The sequence below is a fragment of the Carlito syrichta genome, unplaced genomic scaffold, assembly GCF_000164805.1.
Source record: "Carlito syrichta isolate Samal-C Ts95f unplaced genomic scaffold, Tarsius_syrichta-2.0.1 Scaffold313359, whole genome shotgun sequence".
NCBI lineage: Eukaryota > Metazoa > Chordata > Mammalia > Primates > Tarsiidae > Carlito > Carlito syrichta.
Window position 1 is genome coordinate 816,454 of NW_007257455.1, and position 20,817 is coordinate 837,270.

At 40.2% G+C, this 20,817-nt stretch overlaps 1 protein-coding gene across 6 annotated transcripts in view; it reads right to left on the reverse strand.

Moving 5' to 3' along the window:
* Window positions 1–20,817, reverse strand: part of RASGEF1B (RasGEF domain family member 1B) — a 363,583-nt gene continuing 342,766 nt past the window's right edge. For 4 of the 6 annotated variants that reach the window (XM_021718720.1, XM_021718719.1, XM_008070344.1 and 1 more), the window contains 10 exons: window positions 18,096–18,311; window positions 17,542–17,616; window positions 16,091–16,186; window positions 15,873–15,975; window positions 14,091–14,170; window positions 13,555–13,650; window positions 7,647–7,742; window positions 6,986–7,109; window positions 5,779–5,851; window positions 1–1,379 (listed from right to left, as the gene is read on the reverse strand). In XM_021718720.1, coding sequence (XP_021574395.1) covers window positions 1,355–1,379; window positions 5,779–5,851; window positions 6,986–7,109; window positions 7,647–7,742; window positions 13,555–13,650; window positions 14,091–14,170; window positions 15,873–15,975; window positions 16,091–16,186; window positions 17,542–17,616; window positions 18,096–18,311 — 984 coding nt within the window. In that variant the 3' untranslated portion in view covers window positions 1–1,354. The remainder of the gene's footprint in view (window positions 1,380–5,778; window positions 5,852–6,985; window positions 7,110–7,646; window positions 7,743–13,554; window positions 13,651–14,090; window positions 14,171–15,872; window positions 15,976–16,090; window positions 16,187–17,541; window positions 17,617–18,095; window positions 18,312–20,817) is intronic. The other 2 variants (XM_021718721.1, XM_008070345.2) reach the window with 1 other exon arrangement.

Here is a 20,817-nt window from a genome sequence, read left to right on the forward strand (position 1 = left end):
TCCTGGCCACAGAGTGTCAAATATATTGATGGCTGTAAAGGGAAAATGGGGGGCATTTGGGGTCTGCTGAGATGACGTGCAGTTTACACACAAGCTCTGTTTTTTGGAACCATGTTATTAAGTTTTCAAATACATGTGTTTAGAACATGGTGTTTTGCTTTTTTAAATTAGCACAGATGACTACGCTACAGTGTCTCCTAGCGTAAATAAATACAAGGCTGTTTGCAGAGCGAAGACAGGCTTACTTAGATATTTAACAAGGAGAACTATTTCACAATTAGATCGACCACTGAGTTAACAGCAAGGTGTTTTTCATCTGTTTTGTTTACTGCTACAGTGGGGGGTGGCTGGTAACTCTTCTAATTTATTCTTTGTTGACACGTTTAGTCACCAACAGACTCCAAAAAGTAATGAAAAAATAACAGTTAAAAAAATTAAATTGTAATTATGCCATGAGTTTTCTCAAGATCCTTAAAGTCAGATCACTTACATTTACAAGAGGAAAAAAACCAGGTGTCATGAAAAACTAAGTAACAAAAAACTGAAAAATACATCTGTAGAACAAAGTGGTTAGCTGTAAACAGCTCAGAAAGAAAAAAATAAAAATAAAAAGGCCTTCTAGCATGGGAAGCAGTCCAAAGACACACTCTGCTTTTTTTCTCCCTAGTGGCTATTTTCCTACCACAGTGTTGCGCTTCATCATTATATTAAATAACTTATGTGGGTAAAAAGGAGTTTGCTAACCAGCAGCCAACTCAAAACCTCGTCGGAGGAGGGAGGTGAGGTGCTTACAGCCCGGCACACACAAGAGCGAGCAGCGCCCACGGCCAGCAGCCGGCCGGCCGAGCCCGCTGGCAACACTGAGCTGAGGTTGGGGACCCTGGATGGAGGGATTTTAGACCCCTCTTCCTCTCCCTTTTGCATTTAAGTTAACAAAGAAACTGGGCTTCCTCAGAGCCAGCACTCTGCTGGGCAAGTCCTGTTAGCAGCAAATGTCCAACCAAATAAGAGAACACATACACAAAAGAAGACTCTGTCCAGGTGCAGAGCCGGTATTCCCATGGAAATTCCAGGAGATGAATCATGAGCAGAGCTGGGGTTTTTTGCAATTCTCTCTCCAGTGTCTTTAGTGAACATTTCAGTCTCTCAGAATCTGAGTCCATCTATCAACTGCAGAAAGTAAGTCCCCCATCTGCTCCCAGGCGATCTTGCGTGCTTTGCTGACCGGAGCACTCCAATGACGGCAGGGTCTTCATGGGTTTTCGTGGTAGTGGATGCTGGAACACAGAGGCCAGTCCCTCGCCGGGCTGCAGGATGCAGCAGCGGTGGCAGCAGAGACAATCACTCCCACATGTTAGACTCTGCCTAAGAGGCTTGACCTAGGTCATAAAGAAAACCATGTGAGATAGAATGTGGTAGACTCTTGGAACTAGGATTTGAATGCTTTCCCTGATACTCATTTTATCTTTCCCTGATTTTACACAGTAAAACCAGGAAGAAAAAAAAAACAACAACAAAAAGCTTCAAGCTTTGAAATTCTACTGGTCCTTTGGAAAAACAGTTACTTTAAAAACAAATACTTATTAGTGGAGATAACAAAGCTTTGATTATGAATAAATCTCTATCTTGGGTAGGTTTATAACAAAAACAAAAAGCAAAGATCATGAATGATAAGGAGCTTTTAGGTGTGTGCTGATCTTATCACTGATGGGTATGCTTAATGGATATAAGCATCCTCACAACACATTCCAGGGACGCTGGGAGAGTGTAAGGAGTGGTTGACACGACGGGGTTTACCCGCACGTATACCTGTCACTGCCACTGATGGACTGAAGGGCTGCAGTGGAGGGTTCTAGTGTCAGCAAAGAAAGCATCTATGTCAAGATACTGTACTGCGCTTAAAGCTGATGCATACATGAGCTGTCATGTAGGCACTACCATTCTAGAATACAGTCACCCTTTGTATCTGGATTCTACATCTGTGAATTCAACCAATCTTGGATCAAAAATAGTTGACAAAAAAGCCTGTCTGCACTGAATATGTACAGACATTTTTTCCTTGTCATTATTCCCTAAACAACGCAGCATAACAACTATTAGTATATTAGCATTTATAGTAGGTATTATACATATGCTAAGTCATCTAGAGATGATTTAAAGTACAAGGGAGGATGTGCACAGGTTATATGCAAACACACCATTCTATATCAGGAACCTGAACATCCTCAGGCTTGGCATCTGCAGGAGGTCCTGGAACCAGTTCTCCATGGACACCCAGGGACGATTATACTTAGTCTGAGTGTCATATGTAGCTTTGTACATGATAACAGTCTATTTTATTCTGTTTATGTTTTCTGGGGTCACTGTGCCCTTGGCCAACCCCTGCAGCAAGGCACTGTCATTCAGTGACACTGCAGATGCCTGGACTGCAGGCAGTGAAGGGTAAAGCAGTGTCCCAAGCTGGGACAGGCTTGAGTGGAAGAACTTGTGCTTGCCCTAATGGGGCTTACCTAACAATCTGGAAAAGGACCACAAACACAGAACAACACGTGGCTGGCAACAAGGGAGGAAAACTGATGAGTGCGTGAGTTCAGGAGGAACTCATTCCAGGGAGACATGTGGGGAGTTGGGCCATGGGACAGACAGGACACGAGATGGATTGCACGGCCTGAACACCAGCTCAGGGGGCAGCTCTGCGAGGACCCTGACAAGACAGTGGAAACTGTCTTCATGCCAAAAAACAGATCTTTGCTATGTTCATATACGTAGTTCCTTATACATTGTTCATTTGATCAGGTCCACTGTCAGTCTCCAAAAAATTCTTATCAGAAACATCATTACTGAGTGCTTTTGACCAAAGTACAACTGCAGATAGACTCACAAATTTGTGTCTGAATTTAAGCCAGCATATACTCTTTATCACTTCTGCTTTCTAAATTCTCTGCCAAATTCTTTTTTTTTTTTTTTTTTTTGAGTTGGAGTCTCACTCTGTCACCCAGACTGGAGTGCAGTGGCACACTCCCGGCCACCGCAGCCTCAACCTGCTGGGCTCTGGCAATCCTTCCGCCTCAGCCTTCCAGGTAGCTGGAATTATAGGCGCGTGCTACCATGCCCGGCTAATTTTTGATTTATTGTAGAGATGAGGTCTTGCCAAGTTGCCCAGGTGGGTCTTGAACCCACGGGCTCAGGCAATCCACTCACCTCAGCCTCTCAAAGCGCTAGGATTACAGGCTGAGCCACCAAGCCCGGCTTCTGCTAAATTCTTTGATTACATTTCACTCAATCAAATATTGTTATTGTATAGTATGTGAGCAGTATAATCAGATACAGGAGAAGATTACACAATTCACTTCTCAACTTTTACTATCAAGCCTTTGACTTATGAACCTTTACAACTGAACCACTAATTAAAAGGAATATGTCATAAAAGAATAACAACCAGGAAAGAATTGTAGGTAGGCCTGAATTATCTTATTAACATGTTTGTGATTGGCAAATTTTTCACTTTCCTAATACTAAGAGTGGGTAAAAATTTTTTAAAAATCTGAAGTTGGGTGCCACAAACTTCTGCTGTTAAGCACAAGTGAAACGGTCGTTTCTAAATTGTCACCTTTTTTACAATACAGCTGAAAGTTGCAGACACATGCAGTACTTGTCTCAGACACCATTCTGATTATCATCCTTTGTATTTTTATTTGGATTCCAAATATATATTATGCATATATATTATATATATATTTCTTCATTATATTACATCTCTATCTGTCATAAGCTATCTATCTACATCTATCTATCATCTCTATCTACATATCTATCTATAATTACATCTCTATCTCACTATCACCAATAAGTCCACTGGATTCATTTTCGACCTTGAAAATCTCATCAGCATATATTTCTTAATTTTCCATAATTATGGTACATTATTTTTAGTGTTGAAGTATGAAAGCCCTGAAATATCAAAATACAAGTATACAATACTAATCGCAACAAAATAATGACCAGCTTGCAATTTTTACCAACTACATAAATCAATAACAACATTGAGCAGTTGATATCAGATAATTATCTCAATTAACTTTCTCTCTCCTTGCCTCACTATTTTCAGGCAAAATATAATAACACATACACATGGCAACCTTGCAGCAATCAGAAACAGAATTTGCGAAGACGTAAATTCACGTCAGCAATCATAAATGAGTTAATATGGCTGGATGCCACAGGTCATGCAGACATCAGGTATCACTGATGCATAGTTACTTTGCTTATCAATTTTTAAAAAACTCTACAGGAAAAGTAGCAATGGATAAACTATACTCAGGGACTTGCTAAACTTAATGCTTTTAAAACACAGAAAGGAAGGGTTAAAAAGAAGAAGAATGACAGGCAAAACTTATCTGAAGTCATCCATTCCCAAATCTTTTATCCATCAAGACATACACTCTGAGGCTCACACACTTTGCACATGAATAATATTAAAGCATGCAGTACGTATATTTTGATACAAATGTTACATTATACACAACTTTGAGATATGCCCCAGCAGGCACCCAGCCTCATATAAAGTATAATGAAGGCTCCCAAATGACTCTAGGACCATAAAAGGAAGAAAAAATGTGCTTGCCAATTCCAGTACAAAAAGGTGTACATTCCCAGAGTTATTGTTATTTCTCCTCTTCTTCCTCCTTCTTTTCTTTTTTTTAACTGAATATTTCTTTCTTTTTTTTAGCAACTCTGGCCCCAGACTGGAGTGCTATGGCACAATCATAGCTCACTGTTTCCTTGAACTGCTGGGCTCAAGCAATCCTCCCAGCTCAGCTTCCCAAAGTGCTGGGGTTGCGAGCGTAAGCCACTGCATCTAGCCTCCCAGAGTTTCTTAGCAGAAATACGACGACAACAATTTTTCCTATTAATATATATCAAATGCTTAAAGTACAAATTTAACCTTATCCTAGTTTTGTTTGGAAATACAAATAAAATATCAAAATTTGAAAGTTGAAAAAAACTCCAGATTATATTTAAAATCCCACCTCTCAATCAGGCTTGGTGGCTCACGCCTGCGATCCCAATATTTTGGGAGGCCAAGGTGAGAGGATTGCCTGAGCCCAGGGGTTTGAGACCAGACTGGGCAACTTGGCAAGACCTCATCTCTACAAGAACTCACAAAATTTGTTGGGCATGGTGACACAGGTCTGTCGTCCCAGCTAATCAGGAGGCTGATGTGGAAGGATGGCCTGACCCCAACAGGATGAGGCTGTGGTGGCTGTGAGCATGCCACTGCACTCCAGCCTGGGCGACAGAGGGAAACTCTGACTCGATAAATACATAAATAAGTTCCACCTCTCTCTCAAACCAAAGAGGAGACAGAAATCCAGTGGGTAAGCAACACCTAACTCTAACAGTCCAACTGGAACTTAGTTCTTTTTTATCTAAGGTCAAATAAAATTAAAGTTTTGGTGTTGGAACTACTCAGAAATAAAAAGTCTAATCTTTTAGACAAAGAAAATTAGTCAGTGCTTTTTTTTTTTTTAATCACACCGTGGTTCAGTCTCTCATTCCATTAAATCATGGATGAGAATAAGAATAGTCACTGTATATCTGCCAGTATAGAAAATGAAAGATCATGAAACTGAAGGAAGGTAGTCAGATTTCTAAGCCACAAAGACTTGGTTGACAGCAACAGAATGCAGAGGACTTGCAGCAGGTGGCCGTCCATGTCCCAAGGAAGTCCATGGCTTGCTTCAAGTAGAGCTGACCACAAGCCGTAAGGACACTCACCTTAAAGACTTCCATCTGTCCTTCTCAATGTGGTTTTCAGGTCCTTCGCTTTCATAAGAAGCCAGGTAGAGTGCTACAAACAACCAGGAGAAAAGCGTTAACATGGAGGCCCTCTCCCGACAGATCCTCTGACTCTATCCCTTCCTTGCCAACCCCTACAGCAAAGCACACTCTACCATACCACATCACAACCTAGAAGCTTTGATATACACAAAGAACACAGAGTGTCACTCTGCCTCTGCTCAGCCAACTCAACAAAATTCCAAGGGCCTCTGGGTCAAAAAGGCACTTAGTTAACTAAGAGTTTATAAGGCAAAAATGCTTATTACAAAATGCAAGCCCTATGATGCTGTCACATGCTCAGACTTACATTCTTTACAAAGAGAGGGATGGGGGGTGTCTTTCCTGGTAGCCTTAGTTTAAAAAAATATACATAAACCCTAGGATAAAAAGCCATATTTTCAAGGTCAGTTTTCCATCTTTCTAATATTTTTGCTTCCTTTATAAATCAGAAAGACTCTCCATTCCCATATTTAAAGTTTGTTATTAATTCTATTTATACATATTAAAAGCAATCAAATCCCTTCTGGGTAACATTAATTTTAAATGTTCTTCAGTTATTATGGCAAATACTATCAATCTACTATGAGAAATCATTAACAGGTGATATTGATGCCTATAATATTGGATATAACAAATCAATAGAATAAATTCCCAAGTATTTTATGAACTCTTCTGGTGAATTTTTTCTGTGCACATTCAATCACTTTTTCTGCTTCAAATTCCCTAATGCTTTAATGGGTCAAGACTTTCCACTACTTTTTTCCAACAGCAGGGGATGGTAATTTGCCAGATTGTTTTTTCCCCCAAATTACCTTGATGGTCAACATACCACAAAAATATTTTTCTCCACTGACGTAAGCCCAAACAAGAAAAAAAAATCCATCAATAACTCCACTTGTCCCCAAAGCTTTGCAGATCTGGTCCCATAAAGATCACCCAAAGACAGAAATATGCTGTTTATGGGTGACTATTAAGCGCAAATATTTTAGGGGCAAATCACAGGTTTTCTGCAAAATGGAAAATTCTTAAGATGGAACAGATCAGAAGACAGGATTGTTTATATGAGGAACCAAGCATTTCTGTGCTTATTTCCTAGACAGAGGGTTTGGGGATGCCAGTAGCAGGTCCAGTTGAAAGGCCTCACCATCTTCACTGAAGACGGGAACTGTGAGCAGATACTGCAAGATCTTCCGGTCTCTCTCAAAGGGACACTCCACTTGCTTCCATGTCATAAACTCACTCACTTGTTTGGCCAGTTCCCAAAATTTCTGGAAGAGAATAAAAGAATATAAAGGTAATCAACATTTTTTTAAAAAATTATGAGCTTAGAAGAGAAAATTTCATTTTAAAATGCTTCCTTCTCCTTCTCCTTTCTTCTTTTAAGAGAGGATCTCACTCTGTCGTCCACTCTGGAGTATAGTGCCATGATCATAGCTCACTGCAACCTCAAGCTCCTGGCCTCAAGAGATCCTCAAGAGATCCCAAAGCGCTGGGATTACAGGGGTAAGCCACCACACCTTGCCCATTTTTGTTTTTGTTATTCTGAATTATAGACTTTTCTTAATTTAATAAAAGCTATATATTCTATGTATAGGTAAAAATGTCCTTCAGTTTCCTCAAATAGTAATAATCATAAGGGGGCAGCTACCCTCTTCTGCTTGGTATTGTTATTTCTTACAGAATAGTAGGGAGAGAGAAAGTGTCCCGAAACTGCCCAATCAGTTTCAGTGGCCTGGTCTGGGATGCAGTGGTGGAGAAGCTGCCCCTTCCTGTGCTCAGACTTGGGTCTTGTTTATCACACTCACCTCAAAATTGACATGGCCATTGGGAAGGCGGTTGGCACAACCCTCATTGAGGAAATAAATGTCTTTGATTAAGAGGCTGAAGAATGGTATCACAATCTAGAGAAAACAAAAGATCTCTGGTTTGTCTAGGCAGATAGATGTTTAGCCTTGCCATCAAATAATACAAGAGATCAATGGTCAGTGTTAACTTTGGATCACGTGCCTTGCTACAGTGATTTAAGGTAGTGTTTTGCTTCTTCCACGAGAGCAGTTTCCTCCTGTACATACTTTTGCTTAAGCTACAAATGCTGTTAATAACCCAAACAAAGCAAGGACAAGTAGCACTGAGAAGTGGATAGGTTAAGTGCTTTTCTATAGCTTCTTCTATTTTTATTAATGCAGTAGCATGCAATAAAAACTGAAAATTCTAGCTATAATGAAAGAAAAAATACCTAAAAGAACTCTTGCTTTTTATTTAGCAACCCCTTAGCAAAATGTTAATCAAACACCTGTCACTGCAGATACCAAGAGTTTAAGATCCATGGCCCATCTCCCTGCCAGAATATGTTATGAGGGGGGCCCAACAAAATGGAATTATCTTTTAGAGGGCAGGCCTTTGTAACACAGGCTTCCCCTGCTAGGTGAGTATTCTAGGAACCCATTAGCATCCCCCTATCACTAGTGTTGTTAGGAGAGGCTGCATTGTTGTGGAGATTCTTTCAACACTTGCTTTGCCTATTTAATGATGATGATTTAGATCACACTTGCCCACATCACACTGAGTGTTCAGCATTTCTGGATCAACAACGGCATGATCCTCATGCTCCACTCTCCCTATTCACCCAATCTTGCCCCTAGAAACTCTCCTCCCACCGCCCCCCCATGAAAAAAATCCTCAAAGGGAAACATTTTGCCAATGTGGAAGACATGAAACAAAAAATGGCAGAAGCACTAAAAGGCATCAAAATGGACAAGTTCCAAAACTGTTTTGAGCAGTGGAAAAAGCATCTGGATAGGTGTATTCCATCAAACGAAGAGTACTTTGAAGATGACTAAAGTTTAAACATGGAAGAATAAATACACAATTTTTATAAATAAATTCTGGGGTTTTTGGGTTCCCCTCATATTGCCGTATTATTTGGATGTCTACATTCCAGATCAACTTTTTCTAGATGAACATTTTACTTCTACCCTCGAAGACGATGCTCAAGACAGTGGGAGAGCTCAAGGTCTGAGGCAATGGCTGCTGCTGAGTCAACTTGGCCTGTGTATGTATGACAGCACAAGTCAGCACCTGCTCTCCTGGGAAATCCCCGAAGAAGCACCTTGTACAATATGTGTTGAGACAGATGAGCCCCAAGTGAAGAAGATAAACATACAAATTAAAATTAATAGTTGTTTAGAAAAAAACAAACCCTTCTTTCATAATACTTGGCTGCCTGAATTCTTTGGTTTGATGAAGTATTTAATTAATTAACCTAAAATAATAATCTCTAAGTCCCCTATATCATTCTAAATCCACAATGAACAGAGAACAAGACTCAGATACAATAATTTTCACTTCCTCTCAAATGCCAAAATATTTTTAAAGATTCTAAATTTCCTACAATGCAAAAAATGCACCAAACACAGACTGTGGGTCTCTCTTGCTTCTCCAAGATTAAGTTTCTGAAGTCTCCTGAGTTTATGACTCGTGTGGTAACTCTACACCAGATAAATGCGAAAACCTTCTTTACAGTTCATGCACAAAAATACTAAGCATCAATTCACTTCCAGAGAGAAATTCAGATTTCCCCTAAAGTCATTTAAAAAACAATGAGCTTTGTTTTTTTTTTTTTATCCTTCACTGATCTCTGAAAATAACTAACATGAATCTTCAGTTTTGGCAGCCCATTTAAATATACCTTTAATCATTTGTTATTATCTGTGGAATTCTCTAAAGCTGAATTAGTAAATTTAGCTAATTATGTTGTTGGCTATTTCTCTATCATGTTAGAACTAAACAGCCGCTGTGACAATAAGGTACACCTAAACCCTGCCTCTTGCAAGACTACCTGTGAGTGGAAAACACCTAGCTTTGACCTAGTCAGACACCATTTTAAAAACTGGCTCCAGAGTTCACTGGTGGTATAGGCTAGGAGCTGCCACACTGTGACCCTTGGGCAACTTTTAGATGGTTTAGGAGCCACATGGTTTACTTTCATAAGTGGCTGGGAAAAAAATCAAAAGAATAACCTTTCATGATGCATGAACATTTTATGACATCTAAAGGACAGTGGCCACAGAAGTTGACTGGGCCAGAGCCACACACATTCATCTACATATTGTCTACATCTGCTTTTGTATGACTGTGTCCAAGGTGATATTCACCTAGAATAAGGATACATCATCATACAATAGCCCCAGTGAAACAAGAACACAATTATCATCAAGATGACATATCTGTGTACCATAACAGCTTCTAAGAAAGGACTTTATTTTTGTGCTCTATTTTTTGGTGCTGAGCTGTGAGATTCATAAGGTGCTGATCATTTAACTGTCTCATATTGATATTTAAACTTCTCATACATTCACACCATGTGCCTACAGTTGGATTATAAATTCTAGATGGCAGAGGCTATATCTTAAGTAATTTTTGCATTCAGGTGCCTGCAAGATGCTCCACTACTGATTGTCTGAATCACTCTTTCAAGGAAAGAGAAATACAACTAATGTCACTTCGGTCAGCAGTCCCCAACCTTTTTGGCATCAGGGGCCAGTTTCACGGAAGACAATTTTTCCATGGTGGGGTGGGAAATCATCAGACATTAGATTCTCATAGGAGTCGCAGCTGATCTGACAGGAGGAGGAGCACAGGTGGTAATGCTAGTAAATGGGGAGCAGCTGTAAATACAGATGAAGCTTTGCTCACTTGCAGTCACTCACCTCCTGCTGTGTGGCCCCATTCCTAATAGGCCATGGACTGGTGGCAATCTTTGGCCTGCCTTAGGATAATTCACTGTTCTGTTCCTCATGCTCTTATGCAAGAAAGAAGTCTCATGGCTTCTACTTCTCATTCATTCTCGGGTCATTCCCTTCAAATCTATAACCCCCATACAAATCTCACAGTAAAAATCAGATTATAAAGACTTTGGATTTACATGAGTTTTCTTGCCAATGATGTTTTTAGTGGGATACTTTTCAAGTAATAATGTTTTCCAATTCCCTTTCAAAATATTCTTAATTCAAAGACCCAGTAACTGTACCTTAAAAACTGTACCTAGATCAGCCTGTAATCCCATGCCTTTGGGAGGCTGAGGTGAGTGGATTGCCTGAGCCCACGGGCTCGAGACCCGTCTGGGCAGCGAGACTTCATCTCTACAATAAATCAAAAAATCAGCCAGGCGTGGTAGCACATGCCTGTAATTCCGGCTACTTGGAAGGCTGAGGCAGAAGGATCGCCGGAGCCCAGCAGGTAGAGGCTGCGGCGGCCAGGAGCGGCCACTGCACTCCGGTCTGGGCGACAGAGTGAGACTCCAACTCAAAAAAAAAAAAGAAATCAAAGCTGATAAATAGGCAAGCTTCTAGGGCAACCAGAATGGCAAAAGGATTTAAAAACCTGGAGACACAAGAACATACAGAAAAAACAGCTATCTAAAGAACATGTAAAGGCCCTGTGTGGAAGGCAGATTTGCTTTGTTCCATCACAGGTACCTAGAGAAGGGCCACTTCAACCACATAAACTTGAGATTTGAAAGTGTATCAAAGATTCTATTTCACTACTTAAGTTGCCAGGAAGATTGCAAAATAGTAAATTACTTTAGGATAAAGAGTCCCCCCTTACTTCAAAAAAGAAAAAAAAAGATTCAATTTTTTAAAATAAAGAATGATGAATTTAACCAGAAACATTTTCATTCTCAGCCACTGAGAGCAATTGTGAAAAAGAAATGGCATATTTTTTCAAAATGGTTGTGATTTCATTGTACTGGAATATAGAGTACAATTCATGTTCACATAAAATCTGTTGGAAAAAATAACAAAACTGAAATAGAGAGAATGATCCCACAGACTCCTCACAGAGGCAGATCCACCATCCTCTCATGAAGGCCCATGCTGACAGCCTTACATGCAACACAGAGAGAGGTGAGGCCACACACAGCTTCTAGTGCATCCTCACACATTACATGGTGGGGTGCTGGGTCCTTCCATGCATGTGCTGACTGTCCAGAGCTTAAAGAACCTCAGATTAGGTATTTATCCACTTAGTCACAGTAATCCTGGGCAAGTGAAACCTAAAAGTTGGTCAACTCGGTCAGGCACAGGGAGACCTTCTTTGCTTCACCTCCTCTCTGACTGTTTCAGATTCTTAATTAAAAAAAAAAAAAGTTAAAGTACTTACAATATCTCTGAAACATTATCAAAACTGATTATTCAGATCTGGTTGAGAACCAACTTAGCATTTTTTAAAGGTAGGGTAGGGTTTTATATTTGTTTTTGTGTTAGATCACTGAGGATGAAGCTTTGCAGGGGAAGTGGTTGAGAAGCTATGACTTGCTTTTTAACCCCCAATTTCTTTTATTTGTTGAAGACACAGTTTAATTTAAAAGATGAATGGAATCCAAACAGAAAATAACCTTCATCAAGCAACCTTTATGAATCAAGTTACCTTAACCAGGTATTCATTGCTCAATCACATGACCACCACATGCTGAATAGCTGACTCTCCGTCGTCAGTAAATATGACACTAAAATGTACCAAGGAAGGACCCTCAGAGTCACAAGCATGGTAGATTCAGGACTGCAGTGACTTGTTCAAGAGTCGGGTAGAGGGTGAGATCATGAATTTCTCAGATATCACCCCTGTATTTTTTCTGCCACCCACATTTAATCCATTAGTAACAGCAGGTCTGATGCTACAGTAACAACCTACTTTTTTTTTTTTGAGTTGAAGTCTCACTCTGTCACCCACACTGGAGTGCAGTGGCCGCTCCTGGCCACCACAGCCTCGACCTGCAGGGCTCCAGCAGTCCTTCCTCCTCAGCCTTCCAAGTAGCTGGAACTACAGGCGTGTGCTACCATGCCTGGATAGTTTTTTGATTTTTACTATAGAGATGAGGTCTCACCAAGTTGCCCAGGTGGGTCTTGAACCTGTAGGCTCAGGCCTCCCAAAGCACGGGATTACAGGCTGAGCCACTGAGCCCAGCCAACAACCTACTTTCTAAGAATAAATGACTTCACTGTGGGAGCTAAGCTAATTCTTTTAAGAGAAAAAGTTGCATTAACTTAGCTACCTTGTGCAGAGCTTAAATGTCTACTTTCCATTAAACCAAACTGCCCTCTAATGCTACTAGTTGTCTCAATACATGACCTAATTTATCACTTGAAACACAGAGGTCATTTAAGTAATAATGTAATAATAAAACATAAGAATACATTTGCAAGTTCTACACCAAGTCATCTTTCCCTTTTCACAGTCCAACTTTCCTGGCAAGTGGCAAGCATTTTTTTTTTCTTTTCTTTCCTCCCTCCCTCCCTCTCTTCCTTCTTTCGTGTGTGTGTATGTGTGTGTGCGCACACACGTGTGTAGGAGTCGCACTCTGTTGCCCAGGCTGGAGTGCAGTGGCACGCTCATAGCCACCACAGCCTCAACCTGCTAGGCTCAGATGATCCTCCCATCTCAGGCTTCCAAATAACTGGAACCATAGACGCATGCCACCACACCTGGCTAATTTTTTTATTTATTGTAGAGACGAGGTCTTGCCAATTTGCCCAGGCTGGTCTCTAACACCTGGACTCAGTTAGTCCTCTCGTCTCTGCATCCCAAAGTGGTGGGATTGTAGGTGTGAGCCACCTTGCCCGGCAGGTGGCATCGTTTCTACAGCACATATCTCTCTTTCTTAGACCTGAACATGTGAAAAAAGGCTCCACGTAGCAGTTCACATGTACAAACCTTTTCTCTGCTACTATGAGCAGTCAAAGATCTTTGTGCTGCCCCACGAAGAGCTGTTCTATAATTGTAGAAATTGCTTGAAGGGTCCATCTGATGCTGCAGATAAAAGAAAAGAATATTAACTATTTCTCACCTGTAGGAAATTTTTAAGATCACATATTAAGCTCTACATCAAAGCATTCAAAATAAGGGATTCATCAGGAGTTTGGTTTATCCTTCTCACAAACACATGTGCATGAAATATACCAAATAAATGTTTTCTTTCAACTGTTCAGAACCTAGATTCCATTCTGGCAGAGAAGGTGGTGTGATCAACAGGTCACCACTTCTCTAGTCAATCAGGCCTCAAATGGACATGTCTATCTTTAGAAGGACTAGCCCACCACCCAATTTATTTCCCCTTCTTCCAATTCTTCTCCCTTTCCTTCCCAAGAGTCTGTAAGGATAGATAGGAGGTAGTGTCTGACCAAGAGGCAAGAGCATATAAACAAATTCTACTTTCCAGGTACAAAACGTTGCTTAATAGCAAAACATACCTCAAGAATGTCAAATTTTGCAGTCTTCACCTTGGCCCAGGTTTTTTTTAGCCGAGAGACTGGGCTCATATTCATGCCAGCTTTCCATTTAAAATGAAGAGGGAGAAAAAAGGAAAATAGAGAAATAAGACAAACCATTTTAATCAATACTCCTAAAAAGGGTTCACTACTAAGTGTAAGAGTTCTAAAACTAATTAGTCACAATATATTCCAATTTTACAACATTTTCTTGCAAATTCTCCTTAAGCCCAGAAGCAGCATAAGTGCTACCATTTTATTTGAGCAGGGGTGAGCAGATTTTTTTCTATGAAGGGAAAGATAGTAAGCATTTTAGGCTTTGCAGTCCATATGGTCTGTGTCACAACTACAAACCACTGTCACAATGGTGCAAAAACATCCATACTCTAGCCATGTGAATAAGTATATGAACAAATGAGTATGGCTGTGTTCCAATAAAACTTTATTGACAGGCATTGAAATTTGAATTTATATTATAGTCACATGTTAGAACTATTACTCTTTTGACTTTTTTCAATCATTTACAAATATAAAAAACATTCTTAGCTTTCTCAGCTCACTGCCATAAAGAAACCAATTGTGGGCCAGATTTGACCCACAGGTTGTAGTTTGCTGACTCTTGACCTGTAGCCTCCTGGGTCAACTGTGCTTTGCATATATTACCAAATATATCCCCTCAACATTCTTGCAAGAATAAGCTGAAGCTCCAGGGGGTAAGAAACTTCCCCAAGGTCATCCAGTTAACAAGTAACAGAGACGGAAGCTCACTCTGATCTGACACCCTAACCCACAGTCATTCCAACATGTCCTGCTACCTCTCCTGAAGGACACTTCATGGACCACAGCTACTTAGAAGAATAGGACAGTGGCAATTTATAGAGAAAAGGAATCCACATTAGCCTAAAGGAGTACAAATATTAATTCCATGCTAACAGCATTCACATTTTAAAGACCAGAAGTGGGAGATTTCTTTCTAATTGAAGCTAGTAGGCTACAGACAAAAAAGCATACAGATCTTAACTATACAACAGGATGGATTTTGACTACTGTATAAATCCATGTATTACCACCCCTATCAAGACTAGTAGAACACATTATCCTGGGAGGTTCCCTTCAACTCTCTTCTGGTCAGTCTCTACCCTCCCACAGAAATCAGAACAGAAATCACCACCGATCAGTGTTATCTGGACTAGAACTTCATATAAATGGAATCACATTGTATATACTCTTGTGTCTGGCTTCTTTTGCTCAATATAATGATTTTGAAGTTCATCCATGTTATTTTTATGTACCAACTATTCATTTTAATTGCTGAATAGTACTCCATTGCACAAATATACCACAATTTATTTAGCCATTCACTTGTAAACAGGAATTTGCATTGTTTTAAGGCTATTATGAATAATGCTGCTTGCATGCATTATTTTACAAATCTATCTGTGGACATGTGTTTGCACTTCTATGGGGTAAATACATAGATGTGCACACTTTCTGGATTAAATATCTTGCTCAAAAGCTTTTATAGATGAATATTTAGCTAAGAATAAATTAACTTAAAGTATTCCATTAATTCTTGCATACTTAAGACAGACTATGCATATTTGCACCAATTTGGCTATTTAAAGCATTCTCAACAATCTGAAATAACTCAGGATTAAAAAGTACACTTTTCATTAATAAAATCATACTATTTGCAAATTTTCAGTGGGTCATTTCACAGGAACTGTAAAAATGAAAGACATGTATCCTTCAGAAAATACTCACAGATTATTGCCATCAAGGAATTAAAGTTGCCAATGTTAAAACACTCCCGAGCCACATCAATGAAATACTCAATCATTCGTGCTCGGTGTTTCTTCTTTACAGGCTGTACAGACAAAGACAACAGAGGCAATTATCGAATATGTAGACCTAATAGTTCTTAAGTAAGTATAAACATATAACATTGAGAGCTAGAAGACAGAGAAAGTTTGTTCTCTCACCATGCAGATTTCCGTGGCAACCAAGTAGCTGAGGCGATTAAACCATTCCACGTAAGCTTCTAAGTTTCGTGTTTTCTTCTGTTCACTGTAGCAACTCTATAGAGGCAAAGTGATCAGATGAATTAGAGAGAAAAAAAGAACATATTAGGCTCTCATTTTGTCAAATATGGGCCTTTATTCTCAGTTTACTGATTAGGAAAGCTTTTTAGGATGGAAGGAGGGAAAGAGAACCACTAACATCCTTGATTATCCTTACAGAAATATCAAAATCTTTTAGGATAGTCCAGTGAACACCTAACGTCTAGAAATATACTCTGATGCATTCATAAAAGTGTCCTTCCCTCCCTTCCTGGGAAACTAAGTTACTCTGGGTGGTAATCTGTCCTCAGAAGCACAATTCAAAGGAAGGGTCCTCTCTGCATTCTAAAATAATACTGATTGAATAATGGGGTGCAAATACCAATTGTTGTCAACACAGCAAAGAGTGGCTAAGGGTGCAGAGGATTAGAAAATTTTCTCTTAAAATTAAGATATAGGATAATAAAATCTTAGTGCATCTTGTCAGAAAAAACTAGATATCTTCCAAGGTAGATAAGTCCACATCATCATGGTCTCTAGTAGGTTGAGTGACACATTGCTCAAAAGCAAAATAAGTTAATCTCATCTTGAAGTTCAAGGCCAGCTCCAAGAGGTAATTACACCCCTCTTTCCTTCCTTCCAAAAAGAAACAAACAAAAAACTCCACTAGCCTTCTACTGCAAAACAGATTCTTTGCTTCCTGTACTAGGAGAAACTATTCTGAGGCTGGAAAACAGCTGTTGCCCTTCCTCCCAGAGGACTGCTTTCATCAGTGGGTGACGCAGTCTCGGTCTAGCAGTTCAAAATGCTTCATAGTCCCTGGGGAAAAGTTTCACATACATGCACATGGATTTTACAGTCCATGCATAGTACTGCTTTCCATGTGGGCTCCACTCAGGCAATATGCCTATCATGGGCTCTCATACAGAAACAGAGGCAGAGCAGCCAAGTCCCTTGCTCAGCAAATGGGAAGTGCATCCTCTCTCCACTTCCCATGCATATTGAATCAAGAGCAGGAGGTGGGAGGGCATTCTCTTTTATTTTCTTTCTGACTTAACCTTCTAAAACCATCATGCTTTTATTTCCTATCTTCATCACCACAACTGCCTGTATCTACTTGCTGTAAAGGTTTTATTACATTTTTCAATAAGGAGGAAGAAGAGACTAACAGCCAGTGAGGGGGTAAGAATACCATAAAGGCACTCATAGACCTAGCTCAAGAAAAACTGCCACAAACATGACTAATGGAAGAAAAAAAAAAAACTTTCTAATTTTAAAGCCTGTGATTTCAGCTTTTGTCTCTTATATCCACTATCACAGACTAGGAAACTCTGTATCTGGCTCCAGGGCTGACCTCTGGGTAGAATGATTACCTTGTCATTGTCCAAGGGGTCCTTCTGCACAAAGGCCTGAACAAACTCTTCTGGCCCGATATAATTGAGCCTCTCCTGAAACACAAGTTCAGCAGGTCAACAGTGTTGAGGAAAAGATCAAAACATGAGCTGTCAACTCCCTCTATTGACTTCTGGCAGCACCACATTTTTAAATGCAAATTATAAAATAAGCCTCAAACCCTAAATATCATCATCATTTTCAAGGTCTAAGCACAGGCAATTTTCTGCTTAGGTCAGTGTCCTATAAGATGTGAAACACTGAACAAAAAAACTGACTGGAGGCAGAAGATGAAGAAGGTCAATAAACTATTTGCTCTTCAGACCTACTTTATATGTATTTACAAGTGAATTCCCAGAATATCAGGAGTATCCATATTCAGATGCCTGCAGGAAGCACATTATCTCATGGCTTATTTCCCATCTGAATTATTCTCTGACCTCTCCTGTGACATTATTGCTGACAAATACTTTGTCTGGTTGCCAAAGCAAACCCAGTCTGTGGCTGTAAAGGGTGCAGATGGTAACAGCCTTACCAGTTCTATATGAGTCAGCTGCTGGGCCAAAGTGTAGGGGTCATTGCAGACAGTGATGATGTCCCTCTGTATGGACTGTGGTTTGGTCTTGAGGACCGTGAGCCGGTCTGTAGTTGTGGAGCTGATCTTTGCCAGGACTTCCTCATACTGGCTGAGTGCAGCAAGCTTCCGGATCAGACACTGCATCATCTGCTGTACATTCTTCCGGTACGTCTGCTGGGGAACATGCGAAGAATGATATCCTGGCTCTGACTGTCTCTTTCCACCAGGGTCTGGTGCAAAATCAGGGACTGGGGTACTTTGACCTTGAAGAGTCAACTTGGTTGAGGGCATTACAGGCATATTCAGCTGGCTCTAATATGCATACAATGTCTTTTCAGACCTGTAAGGTTTAGTTCTTTCCCCGGGTTGCCATTGCGAATACAGTTCAGGCCATAAAAGCACAACAGTGACATTTTAAGTTACCTATTGAGGGAATCCAGAATAGTGAGCACCACATACAACTAACTGTTCTCTGTTGTGGCAAAGAAATGTACCAGTTCACTTTTGGGGGTTAAATTATATTGATCTCAGAAAGTATCTTTTTCCTAAGACTTTTGGGGCCACCTTATTGATTTCTCCATTCCTGTCATTCCCAATCTCATTAAGATTGGGACATGAGCTACTTGACAGAAACATCATCACTTTCCACTCACACTCCACACCACCTTCTGACTTAGACACGGAAAGCAGTCACTGTGAGGAAGTAGTGATGCTCACTTTCAGTATCTGACCTACACTGGCTCATGGCCATTTCTTTTGCATCCACGAGTCAGAACTAATGTTCACAACCAAACTCTTCCACATGCCACTCCCTCTGTAACACTACCCCCCAGTGCCACTGTGCTTCCTAGTTCGTTATGCTACAGCCACACACTTAAAAGAAATTGGTTTAAAATGCATGGTATATATTATGAATGTGTCAGTCTCTTGACTTTTACAACACTCATTAAGTAAAAAAAAAATGACTTCACAATCAGTCACTCTCTAGGGCATAGTTGCCACGATATAAGCGATGCTGTTCTTTTAGTCTTCCTTTTCTAGCCCAAAATTGTCAATTATTATTCTAAGTAAAATATGTATAATGCCTGTGTCAGAGAAAGGCACACAGGCTGGTTCAAAGCTAACGCAGTGCTCAGGTGAACAGCTGCAGAGGGGCACAGTCCCAGGGAACTTGTAGATGTGGAAAGGCCTTTATTTATGGTTTCACTGTCTTTTTATAAGGTATCATCATGTCATTTGCGGAGATCAATCACCTGAGAATTAAGTGCTATTTCCCTACAAGTATGACAGTCATATTTTTTTCACAGAAGCAATTCAATTTATTAGAACATATTACAAAAACCTAAATGAAGAGATATTTGCATATGAGAAAAACAGTAACATATCTGGAAATGGTTAATTCTCACAGAGTCAAGGCTTGAAAAGCACACACAGCCTTCTCTTTCTTTTCTTCTCTACCTGGCAGTGTCTATTCTGCTGAGTTCTTTAAACTGGTCCATTAGGTGACCTTTATTATTATTATTTTTACCTTCACAGATAACCCAAAAATTACTAATGAAATACCTAAGTGTATAAAAATTGAACTTTCAAAAAAACCTACCTTCCACATGGCATTAAGGTTATTAGCTTAGAAGATGGTATTTGGTGATAAGCTGTCATGCAAGGAAAATGCCTCTCTCTTTGGAATTCCGAACTGCTTGAGGCTGAGTTGGGGCTATTTTAAATCCTTCATCTCTACTTCCCCAACCTATTCTACATTCTTTCTTTCTTGTTATTTCTTTCTTTTTTGAGTTGGAGTCTCACACTGTCACCCAAGCTGGAGTGTAGTGGCACGATCACAGCCACTGCAGCCTAGATCTGCTGGGTTCAGGTGATCCTTGGGCCTCAGCCTCCCAAGCAGCTGGAACTATAGGTGTGCACCACCAAGTCTGGCTAATTTTTTTGATTTATTGTAGAGGCAAGGTCACACCAATTTCCCCAGGCTTGTCTCGAATCCCTGGTTCAGGCAATTCTCCTGCCTCAGCCTCCCAAAGTGCTGGGATGATAGGCGTGAATCACTGCGTTCAGCCTTCTTCTACTTCAAAACCTTGAGTTACAATAAAAATCTTGAGTTACATGAAAAATGTTTTCTTCAATCCTTTGTCCCAAATGTCATAACAAATGCCTATATGAGAGCTAGATACTACTTCTAATAATTATGCAAGTGCTTCCTAGTGCATTACTCAGAATGACTGATAAACACCTTCTTTGAGGTATCTTAGTTATAGCATGAACTATCTAGAGCAGACTTGTTTCTTGGCCTTCTGACTGAGATCAAGTGCAGTATAGAAAATACACATTACAAAGTTGAAGCTTCTTAGTCACCAAAGCCCACTTATAAGAATAAACCATGCTAGGATTATGTTACTACTTTACTAAATACAGTTTGATGCAAATGAAGGACTTATCTTTTATGCGTCTTTCTGAGAAAGCATGTGTAAGAAAGGTCACTCAGCAGGGCTCGGTGGCTCAGCCTGTAATCCCACGCCTTGGGAGGCTGAGGTGAGTGGATTGCCTGAGCCCATGGGTTCGAGACTCACCTGGGCAACTTGGTGAGACCTCATCTCTACAATAAACTAAAAAATTAGTCGGGTAGCATGCGCCTGTAATTCCAGCTACTTGGAAGGCTGAGGCGGAAGGA